At 43.2% G+C, this 11,738-nt stretch overlaps 1 protein-coding gene across 1 annotated transcript; it reads left to right on the top strand.

Annotated features, from left to right (window-relative positions):
• Window positions 1-901: 901 nt before the first annotated feature.
• LOC133418364 (cytochrome P450 1A1) lies at window positions 902-7,468 on the top strand. Its single transcript, XM_061706966.1, has 7 exons — window positions 902-1,034; window positions 1,975-2,844; window positions 3,839-3,965; window positions 4,397-4,486; window positions 4,622-4,745; window positions 5,429-5,515; window positions 6,447-7,468. Exons 2-7 carry the CDS (start codon window positions 2,005-2,007, stop codon window positions 6,742-6,744), a joined length of 1,566 nt encoding a protein of 521 aa, XP_061562950.1. The 5' UTR covers window positions 902-1,034; window positions 1,975-2,004; the 3' UTR covers window positions 6,745-7,468.
• The last annotated feature ends 4,270 nt before the right edge of the window (window positions 7,469-11,738 follow it).

Here is an 11,738-nt window from a genome sequence, read left to right as displayed (position 1 = left end):
CTGCCTAATAGCCCTCCACCCCCCCACCCTCCCTCCTATCTCCCCAGCATCCTCCCTAAAGGGGGGGGGGGGGGGGTTGATCAGTGCGCTCTCACGCAACTGGTCAATGTTTAACTCCCGGGGAGAAGTCGCAGGTTCGAGCACGCAATGGCATCTGTTTTATCAGGACTGCGAGCGTGCCTGGGAGGTCTGGGGGGAAGTTGTCACAAAGTCCTGTTCCCAACACCCCCCTCCACCCCCTCCACCCCCCAGCCCCCCCGGCACCTTGCAGGCACGCAACTAGAAAGTTTCCCGACATGTATTGATTATTTCCTCTGATCTGAGGCGGGAGCGGCGCAACTTTGCGCGCAGGGAAGTCATCAAGTTAAATCCTCTTTATTCCCGCTGTTAACGAGCTTATATCGATTCATGCACCTCTGTAGTCTGACGTGCTCACAAACACACAAACAACATTAAACCAGCAGAAATCCCCGCAGGTATCGGGAGAGATCAGATCAGCAGCAGAATCTGCAGCAGCGCTCAGACACAAATGCGCTTTTACGCGTCATCCATTGCATTATTTGATCTTATCCTAAATATTGCAGAAATTGCAAACTCTTAGAGTAACCTGCACTGCAGGATAGTAATTGACTGAGGAAGATTGACGCTGTTATCAACAGATTAGGAATAGTTTTACAGCTGCTCGTTTTCAGCGGTTGCGTGTTTCACACGTCCATAAACTATGAGACATAAAGACAGGTGATTAAGACATAAGATCCGAGTGTCGGTGCAGCGACCTGGTCAGAGTTTATTCACTCATTTGTGAGTGAAGGAGAGAGAGAGAGATAGGGAGGGAGGGAGAGAGAGAGAGAGGTGATCTCACAAACAGCAGCCAATCAGGTTGCGGAGCGCTCTATAAAATTAGTTCACTCACCGTTTGAAACACATTAAGAGACGCAACCAGGACGATCTCTCAGCAAAAGCGCATTTCCTCTGCTTTTGCAAGTTTTTGAGAAGTGGGATCTCGACCGTCTTCCTTCGTTTCCATCCAGCAGGTAAGATTAATATTTAAATTAATATCTGCTCACAGGACGCATTTACACGCAGCAGAGCTGAGGTTGGATTACTCAGAAAGCAGACTTTCAGAGATTATATATATATATATATATATATATATATATATATATATATATATATATATATATATATATATATATATATATATATATATATATATATATATATATATACATACATACATGACTGTCTCAGAAAATTAGAATATTGTGATAAAGTTCTTTATTTTCTGTAATGCAATTAAAAAAACTAAATTGTCATACATTCTGGATTCATTACAAATCAACTGAAATATTGCAAGCCTTTTATTATTTTAATATTGCTGATTATGGTTTACAGTTTAAGATTAAGATTCCCAGAATATTCTAATTTTTTGAGATAGGATATTTGAGTTTTCTTAAGCTCAGATTTTAATAATAATGGATGACTTTTTTGTTTTTCTAATTGCATTACAGAAAATCACATTTTTTTCTGAGACAGTCCTGTATAAAACATGAAATGTCCAGCCGAATGGCAATCAATAAAGTTTACATACATCAGCAATATTATCAGCAATATTAAAATAATAAAAGGCTTGAAATATTTCAGTTGATTTGTAATGAATCCAGAATGTATGATGCTTTTGTTTTTGTAATTGCATTACAGAAAATCACAATATTCAAATTTTCTGAGACAGTCCTGTATACAAAATTTATGTATATGTTATTTTTATTTTTATTTCCACTAATTGGGCTGTTAGTTCCCCAGAGAGGTGATGCATGACAGAGGTTAAACTTAAAGATGAACTTCTTACTGTAGCCTGTACACGGATTCGAGCAGAGTCAAATATACTTTACGGCGCTTGCAGGCAACTTGTTTCACAAGATTTGTCTTCTCGTGGCCTCACATGAACTAACACTCACACTCTTTACCTTTCAGGTTTCGCTCAGCACAATAAAAGCTGTCATCATGGCGTTAATGACACTTCCGTTGATCGGAGCGCTGTCGGTGTTCGAGGGCTTGCTGGTGGTGACGACGCTGTGCGTGGTGTTCCTGATCCTCAAGCACGGGCGTAGCGACGTCCCCGCGGGGCTGCGGGCGCTGCCGGGCCCCAGCCCGCTGCCCATCATCGGGAACATGCTGGCCGTCGGCAGCCGGCCCTACCTGAGCCTCACCGAGATGAGCCGGCGCTACGGAGACGTGTTCCAGATCCAGCTGGGCATGCGGCCCGTGGTGGTGCTGAGCGGCAACGACACGGTCCGGCAGGCGCTCACCAAGCAGGGCGACGACTTCGCCGGCCGGCCCGACCTGTACAGCTTCCAGTTCATCAACGACGGCAAGAGCCTGTCCTTCAGCACGGACAAGGCGGGCGTGTGGCGCGCCCGCAGGAAGCTAGCCTACAGCGCGCTGCGCTCCTTCTCCACCCTGGAGGGCTCCACGCCCGAGTACGCCTGCGCCCTGGAGGAGCACGTCTGCAAGGAGGCCGAGTACCTGATCACGGAGCTGCGGGCCGCCATGCACGCCCAGGGAAGCCTGGACCTGTTCCGCTACGTGGTGGTGTCCGTGGCCAACGTGATCTGCGGGATGTGCTTCGGCCGGCGCTACGACCACCACGACCAGGAGCTGGTGGGGCTGGTCAACCTCACCGAGGACTTCGTCCGGGTGACGGGCAGCGGGAACCCCGCCGACTTCATCCCGGCCCTGCAGTACCTGCCCAGCAAATCCATGAAGAAGTTCGTGGAACTCAACAACCGCTTCAGCAGCTTCGTGCAGAAGATCGTCACCGAGCACTACGCCACCTACGACAAGGTACGACACGGCCGAGACAACGTTTCCCACTGTCCTTCCCGATTACACGGAGCAAGAACGGTGGTGTTTTCATGCCTTTTGGCCGTTCGTTTACATGAAAATGAAGCTCAAAGTCTCCAAAAACCATCATTTCTGAAAACTCCGGCCAAAGTGTAGATTTTTAAAACCTCCGTCTTCACGTTTGCTTGTAAACGGAGAGAAACGGACATTTATTCTTCAGAACGTCACATTATGAGACAGAAACGTCACCAGCGTCATGAGTGACACCTGTGTTTACAATTAGTTTGTAACCGTCAATATTTTCTTGTATTTTACCTGTTTTATATTCTAAAGTCACACTTAAAAGTAACTCCACTTCTCTGTCACTCCAAACCAAAGACTCTCGTTCATCTTGGAAGTAACTGCAGTCCAGGCTGATTTATGGTTCCGCGTTACACCAACGCAGAGCTACGGCGTAGGCTACGCGGCGTAGGCTACGCGGCGACGCACACCGTACGTACGTAGCTACGCCGTCGATTTAACGCAGAACCATATTATTCAGGCTTCACACGTGTCATTTGTTGATGTTTTTTCCAGGATTCTGATTGGCTAGCATGACTTTATCTTCTCGTTACACTGCCCCCTGTAGGTTTGGCTGCTCATAGCACCTTAACAGCGCATTCATGCGGGTTCCTGGAAATGAAATTTTGAGAAAAAAGTTGAAATGTCGAGAAGTCAAAATTCTAAGAAAAAAGTCGAGAAAAAAGTCGAAATTTTGAGAAAAAAGTGGAGAAAAAGTTACAATTTTGAGAAAAAAGTTGAGAAAAAAGAAAAAAAGACTATCTTCTCGTTACACTGCCCCCTGCAGGTTTGGCTGCTCATAGCACCTTAACAGCGCATTCATGCGGGTTCATGTAAATGAGGATATTTTTCAAAACGTAGAGGGGGAAATATCCGTTTTTGTAAATACCCGGTTATGTGTAAACGTGGCCTAACCGAGACGCTTTACTTCCAGGACAACATCCGTGACATCACAGACTCGCTCATCGACCACTGCGAGGACCGAAAACTGGACGAGAACTCCAACATCCAGATGTCGGATGAGAAGGTTGTTGGGATCGTCAACGACCTGTTTGGAGCTGGTGGGTTGATAATGAGGAGCTTTAAATCATACAACAATTGAAGTTTCTATCCCAGGGGTCGGCAACCCAAAATGTTGAAAGAGCAATATTGGACCAAAAACACAAAAAACAAATATGTCTGGAGCCGCAAATGAATGAAAAGTCTTGTATAAGCCTTAGAATGAAGACAAATGGGGAAAGGTGAAATGTCGAGAAAAAAGTCTAAATGTCAAGAAAAAAGTTGAAATGTCGGGATTAAAAAGGAAAGGAAAAAGGAAGAAAAAAAGAGGAAAAAAGGAAAAAAAGAGAAGAAAAAAAGGAAAAAGAAAAGTCAAACATTTTGAAAAAGCTCCAGGAGCCACTAGGGCGGCGCTAAAGAGCCGCATGCGGCTCTAGAGCCGCAGGTTGCCGACGCCTGTTCTATCCTAACCATGCTTTTGTTTTCCTCCCAGGATTCGACACCGTCTCCACGGCTCTGTCCTGGTGTGTCATGTATCTGGTGGCGTATCCAGACATAGAGAAGAGGCTGTTTGAGGAAATTAGTGAGTTGAACCTTTTGCTCAAAGTACTTCCTCCCATTTTTCTCACATCTTGCAGAACAAGAATATAAAACAACCTCGTCTGCTGCATATAATGGTGAATGAAATTAAATTCAATTAAATCTTTTCATTGTTCAGAGGAGAAAGTGGGACTGGAGCGCATGCCCGCTCTCTCCGATAAAACCAACCTACCCCTTTTGGAGGCGTTCATCCTGGAGATCTTCCGCCATTCTTCATTCCTGCCCTTCACAATCCCCCACTGGTGAGGCCCAACTCCTTCACTGGCTACGTTTACATCAATCAAAATTCAGGTTATTGCTAATATTCCGGTTACTGAAACATTGGGAATATTCCATTTCCATGGTGATTAATCATTCAGGATATCTGGATCAAACCAGCGACGCACGGAGAACGTGATGACACAATTACCGTCATTTCTGCTTCTTCTTCCTGGATCCAAATTCAAAACAAATGCTGCTTCAACTTTTCTCTCTCCTTCTTGTAAATCTTCTATCCCGGTACTTTCTACCGTCTACAAATGCAGAAATGTTCATATCCTTCATTACATTTATGAAGTGATTAGTCTCCTCCTGGTCTTGTTTCTCTGTGTTTAGAAGAACTTCCTGGACTCAAAAGACCAGGATTCCTTGTGAACAGAGCATGTGCAGAAAACAAATTCATGTTCTGTTTGATGGGGATATTCTGTTTGGCGTTTACATGACCAAATATTCAGTTTTAAAAGGAGTAACCCAGGGCAAATTCTGGTTATTCTAAGGGGTTATTGGTGTTTACATGGCCGTGTAACTGGGTTATTGCCAATATTCGGGTTTTAAAAGGGTTATTGATGCTGGAAACGCCGTCACTGACAAGATTGTGCCGTTAACGACGTGCAAAGCGTCAAACGTGCAGACGGAGACGGGCTGACACTCTGTCCTTCTCTTTCAGCACGTCCAAAGACACGTCTCTGAACGGATACTTCATCCCCAAAGACACCTGCGTCTTCATCAACCAGTGGCAGATAAACCGCGACCCGTAAGTTCCAGCACCTTCCAGGGCCGGTGTCGTGCCAAACAGTGATCGCCTGCCAGAACCTGATTTCTTCTGACTTGTGGCCGCGGGAGCGACGGCGCTAAAACGTCAGATTTTCAGATTATGAAGCTCAAGAATGAGATCAAGTCATATTTAGGCAGAAACAACTTTTCATTAACTGTATTTGGCCTTCAATCATTTTTTAGCAGGTGAAAATGCCTATTTTGTGTTGTAAAAGAGTTAAAAGCAATCCTGTGAGCTCTAGTGTTTATATTATGAAGCTCAAGAATGAGATCAAGTCATATTTAGGCAGAAACAACCTTTTATCAGGGCCTGTGTAAGGCTGGTGTGGTGAGGACCCAAATGCAGGAGAGAGAGAGAGCGGGAGGCAGGAGTTTGCAACAAAAAACAAGGATTTATTCCACAAAAAAAACAAACTAAAAGTGCTGCAGAGCAGGATCAAAACAAACTAAACAGACTAAACAAAAACTTGAGGAGGAAGAACTTGGCAGGAAACATGAGGAACAAAACAGTACGGTCCGACAGGGAACAAGGGAATGACAAGACCAGATATAACAGGGGATAACGAAACACGACGAGACACAAGTGCAGACAATCAGGGCAGGTGGGACACAGGCGGGAGAAAACAGAAACTCAAAGACTGGGGGGAATGTCAAACCCTGACAGATTCTCTAGGGAACTACTCACAGTAAACCTGCACTCCGAGAACGGAGAGCTCTGCCAGGAACATAAGGCACTATCAGGTCTTGCAAATAATGCAGAGCTGTGACTGTGGGGAATGTCAAACCATGACACCTTTCATCAACTGTATTTGACTTTCAATCAATTTTTGGCACGACACTGTAACCGGGTCTGGGGGAAACGATATCCGTCGTAGTTTCAAACCTGTTTAACTTCCTCGTCCTGTTCTCAGCGAGCTGTGGGAGGACCCGTCCGCCTTCAACCCGGACCGTTTCCTCAGCGCCGACGGCACCGAGGTCAACAGGCTGGACGGGGAGAAGGTGATGATCTTCGGCCTGGGACGGCGGCGCTGCATCGGCGAGGTCATCGCCAGAAACGAAGTCTACCTCTTCTTAGCAATCATCATCCAGAAGCTGCACTTTGAGAAGTTACCGGGGCAGGAGCTGGACCTGACGCCCGAGTACGGGCTCACCATGAAGCACAAGCGCTGCCACCTGAGAGTCGCTGTGCGGGGGGACGGGGACCAGTGAAGGGTTTGTAAAAGGGACACGATACCGACCGTGGCTTTTAACGGTGAGAGTCGGTGAAATAAGACTCTTTCCAAGACCGCAAGACGCTAGATATCAACATTTATTGAGCTTATTGTATTTGGAAAACAAATCAAATGTGCTCAATGCAGATTTGCAGCGATATCCAGGTCTGTGTAGCATAGTTGCTGCTTCTCAGTGAAGTTTAAGGAGACGTTTTGTTCTCTAATCCAAAAAGCTATCGTTCAGAAGCGATGAGACGTACGCTGAGGTTTGTCCGGCTTCGGGACGAGGAGTGTGTTTGACTATGAAGGGCATTGCAAACGATATTTTGTCTGTGACACAATACTCTGAAGTGAAGAGATATTACTGTTGAATATTTTTCATATGTGTAAGCTAATTGGTTCCAGTTCATTTTACTGTCGACGTCAATGCTGAAGCTGTTTGTGTATCCCAAGATGTGATTATCTGTTTTTTTCTTGTATATCAGGATCTTCATTTTGTGTAGGTTCGTTTTTGTGAACGAAGCCTTTGTTTATATTTGAGATGAAATACTTTAATGTGTATCAAGAAGATTTATCACTGTGGCTCAAATGATTGTGGAATTTATTACTAAGCTATTCAATTTCATATCCTTAATGTATCAAATGCTGTAAAACATTTAAGGGTGTGTAGTCAGAGAATCTTTTTTATTGAAAACAATAATTAAAAAAAACTAAATACTGATCATCCTGCTGTGTCTGTGGTCTGAAATAACTACACATTAACCAGCACGATATAATCATTGATATGTAAAAAAAGAGCTTACATGTTAAAAATCACAACAAACCCACGTGGGAGATACAGGAAGTGACGTCACACATAAACACGGAAACAGACGGTTTTGTCTTTTTCTCCCTTTGCACGTTTACAGGATCTACTTTTATTCTTTTTAGACAATAATACAGTTAGATTTGGGTATTTAGACTCAGTATACTTGAAAATATCTATGAATTTACATGAAGACTTGTTGAAACCCAGGCAGGAGCGTAGGTAATGTCAGACTGTCAGCTGCGTTGTGATTTCACTGATTTATTTAAATACCGGAGTAAAAAATAAATCCTAAAATTATTCAACATTTACTAAATGTCCTAAGATAAAAAAATAAAATTTACTCAAAGCTCTGGACAAAGTGGGACACAGATGACAGCAGCTCCTTCCTCTGGGACAATAAGAAGTTACTGCCAAATTAATCATCTAGTTTTCCGTTTCCCCTCATTTAGACTTGCTATTTCCTTGAAATAAATGCTGTTTCACAATCTGTCAACTTTGAAGCTGCTGTTGCAGCTTTTCCTACTGGCTCTCAAAGCAATCACGCTTAACCAGTAAAGGAAATATGTTGGTTTTTCTTTATTTAATATGTTTCTTTACCCGTGAGGTCAAAGTCCCTTATATTGTTATGTGTCCTCATTTAAAAAGCTGTAGAACCTCAGGTTTTCAGTGTTGTGTCTATAAATATTTTCCTTCACATTCACACCTTATTGTCACATACACGATACAAAAACCCATTTTTCTATTCAGTGACATTTTTACTTACTTTTTTTTTTGCGTTCTACATTGAATGCTTTTCCACAATAACTATTCTACTAATCAGTGTTCAAGGCCTGTAATATAATAATAATAATAATAATAATAATAATAATAATAATAATAATAATAATAATAATAATAATAATAATAAGCTTTATTTGTATAGCACCTTTCCAAACACAGTTACAAGGTGCTTTTACAAAAGCAGAATTAAAAGGCAGAATCCAATAAAATGACAAAAATATAAAAACATAAGAACATAGAAATACAATAAAACATTAGAAAATAATAACATTGGATATTATAGAGTACATTATTAGATGTTAAGCAAAAGCACATTTTAAAAAGTGTGTTTTTAAAAGAGATTTAAAAATGGACAGCGATGTGGCTCGCCTGATCTCCTCCTGTACTGTATAAACCTAATAAACCCCAGGCAGATTAAATACAGTATACATGGTTGTACATTGTGATGCACACGTCATTTTAGTCTGTTTTTCTGAAACAGTCAGTACAATTAAGAATTTTGAAAATAACATTGACCATACTTACATAATTAGAGTGTTATGACACGTGAAAGAACCAATAATGATAGAGAGATTAATTGATAGGGATGAGCAATTAACACAACTTTAATTTTAATTTAAATTGAGGTTCCCCATATTCACAAAAATAACTGAACAGTCTTGTGTTCTGGATGACACGCAGATGCAAGTTACAGCATATTTTATGTTAATTTAAAGATAAATGTACAGTGCTCCAAAGTAGATAATGGTTTTAAATCGTCTCGATTTAACAGTTGACCGAAATAATCGCGATTATGATTTTATTTTCCATAATTAAGAAGCCAAAGTATGCAGTACTATTTGAAAACATAAAATGAGTTATGATAAACTTAAATCAGTCATTTTCTGCAGGTTGAATGGACAATTTTTAACATGTTTAAAGATCAGCTTAGATATCGATACACAAGCTCTCACTTTCAGATAACTTTAACACTTCTGCTGTTCACTGATGCTGGGAATGATGCTGGGAATGATGCTGGGAATGATGCTGGGAATGATACTGATACTGGGAATGATGCTGGGAATGATGCTGGAATGATGCTGGGAATGATGCTGGGAATGATGCTGGGAATGATGGGAATGATGCTGGAAATGATGCTGGGAATGATGGGAATGATGCTGGGAATGATGCTGGGAATAATGCACGATGCTGGGAATGATGCTGGGAATGAATTATGTTGGGAATGATGCTGGGAATGATGCTGGAAATGATGGGAATGATGCTGGAAATGATGCTGGGAATAATGCACGATGCTGGGAATGATGCTGGAAATGATGGGAATGATGCTGGGAATGATGCTGGGAATGATGCTGAAATGATGGGAATGATGCTGGGAATGATACTGGGAATGATACTGGGAATGATACTGGGAATGATACTGGGAATGATACTGGGAATGATGCTGGGAATGATGCTGGGAATGATGCTGGGAATGATGCTGGGAATGAATTATGTTGGGAATGATGCTGGGAATGATGCTGGGAATGATGCTGGGAATGATGCTGGAATGATGCTGGGAATGATACTGGGAATGATGCTGGAATGATGCTGGGAATGATACTAGCCGTTTCTCTCTCAGGCTAGTACGGAGGTGCTGATGCATGCTTTTATCTCATGTCGTTTAGATTATTGTAACGCCCTGCTCTCTGGTCTTCCCAAAAAGAACATGTACAATCTACAATTATTACAGAATTCAGCCGCATGCGTGCTGACGAGGACCAGAGGGCGGGAGCACATTACACCTGTTTTAAAATCGCTGCATTGGCTCCCCGTGCGCTTCAGGATCGATTTTAAGGTTCTTTTACTGGTTTTTAAGTGTCTTAATGGTCTTGGGCCTTCGTATTTGTCTGCACTACTTTTACCCTATCGACCCTCACAGACCCTGAGGTCCTCCGGTGCTGGCCTTTTAACCATACCAAAAGTTAGAACTAGGACACACGGGGAGGCGGCATTCAGTTTTTATGGTCCCCGATTGTGGAACAGCCTCCCGGAGAACCTCAGGAACCTCGAGAACCTCAGGAGAACCTCAGGGCCGCAGAGACTGTTGATGTTTTTAAAAAGAGGCTCAAGCATTAATACATTTTTACATTTAATGATGGGAATGATGCTGGAAATGATGGGAATGATGCTGGGAATGATGCTGATGCTGGGAATGATGCTGGGAATGATACTGGGAATGATACTGGGAATGATGCTGATGCTGGGAATGATACTGGGAATGATACTGGGAATGATACTGGGAATGATGCTGGGAATGATGCTGGGAATGATACTGGGAATGATACTGGGAATGATGCTGGGAATGATGCTGATGCTGGGAATGATGCTGGGAATGATACTGGGAATGATACTGGGAATGATACTGGGAATGATGCTGATGCTGGGAATGATGCTGGGAATGATACTGGGAATGATACTGGGAATGATGCTGGGAATGATACTGGGAATGATACTGGGAATGATACTGGGAATGATGCTGGGAATGATGCTGGGAATGATGCTGGGAATGATACTGGGAATGATGCTGATGCTGGGAATGATACTGGGAATGATACTGGGAATGATGCTGGGAATGATGCTGGGAATGATACTGGGAATGATGCTGATGCTGGGAATGATACTGGGAATGATACTGATACTGGGAATGATACTGGGAATGATACTGGGAATGATACTGGGAATGATACTGGGAATGATGCTGGGAATGACGCTGGGAATGATGCTGGGAATGATGCTGGGAATGATGCTGGGAATGATGGGAATGATGCTGGGAATGATGCTGGGAATGATGCTGGGAACGATACTGGGAATGATGGGAATGATGCTGGGAATTATGCTGGGGATGCTGGGAATGATGCTGGGAATGATACTGGGAATGATGCATGCTGGGAATGATACTGGGAATGATGCTGGGAATGATGCTGGGAATGATGCTGGGAATGATACTGGGAATGATGCATGCTGGGAATGATACTGGGAATGATGCTGGGAATGATACTGGGAATGATGCTGAAAAGTGCTATATAGATAAAGTTTAATTTGATTTGATTTGATCAATATACAAAGCCCAAGGTAACACAATCAGTAATGGAAAGAAAGAGAAATGATCAGTACATCTCTAGTTAATTAGCACGGTGCAGTTGCATCCCTGCGGAGCTGAGGTTTTTAATTTATTCTAGTGTGGTGGAGATCTCAGAGCTGCAGTTCTCACATATCCAGCTCTGGGCCGGGGGCTGCAACGTGAGCTGGCTCGGCCTCTGCAGGACAGCGTAGCCCGAGTAACAGAACAACCCCCTCCCCGTCTCCAGCCGATCCCATCCCTGTCCCACGCAGAGCTGAGACACACACGACCTGGGGCTGGATTC

Source organism: Cololabis saira, chromosome 2, assembly GCF_033807715.1.
Source record: "Cololabis saira isolate AMF1-May2022 chromosome 2, fColSai1.1, whole genome shotgun sequence".
NCBI classification, from domain to species: domain Eukaryota; kingdom Metazoa; phylum Chordata; class Actinopteri; order Beloniformes; family Belonidae; genus Cololabis; species Cololabis saira.
Note: the sequence above shows the minus strand (reverse complement) of the source record. Positions and strands in the feature narration are given on the sequence as shown.

Excerpts from the sequence above, each read along its gene's own strand:
- LOC133418364 (XM_061706966.1), top strand. The coding sequence starts at position 2,005 with ATGGCGTTAATGACACTTCCGTTGATCGGAGCGCTGTCGGTGTTCGAG. Across the intron at positions 4,487-4,621 it reads GAGGCTGTTTGAGGAAATTA|AGGAGAAAGTGGGACTGGAG; the intron begins GTGAGTTGAACC and ends TTCATTGTTCAG. Across the intron at positions 4,746-5,428 it reads CCCTTCACAATCCCCCACTG|CACGTCCAAAGACACGTCTC; the intron begins GTGAGGCCCAAC and ends CTTCTCTTTCAG.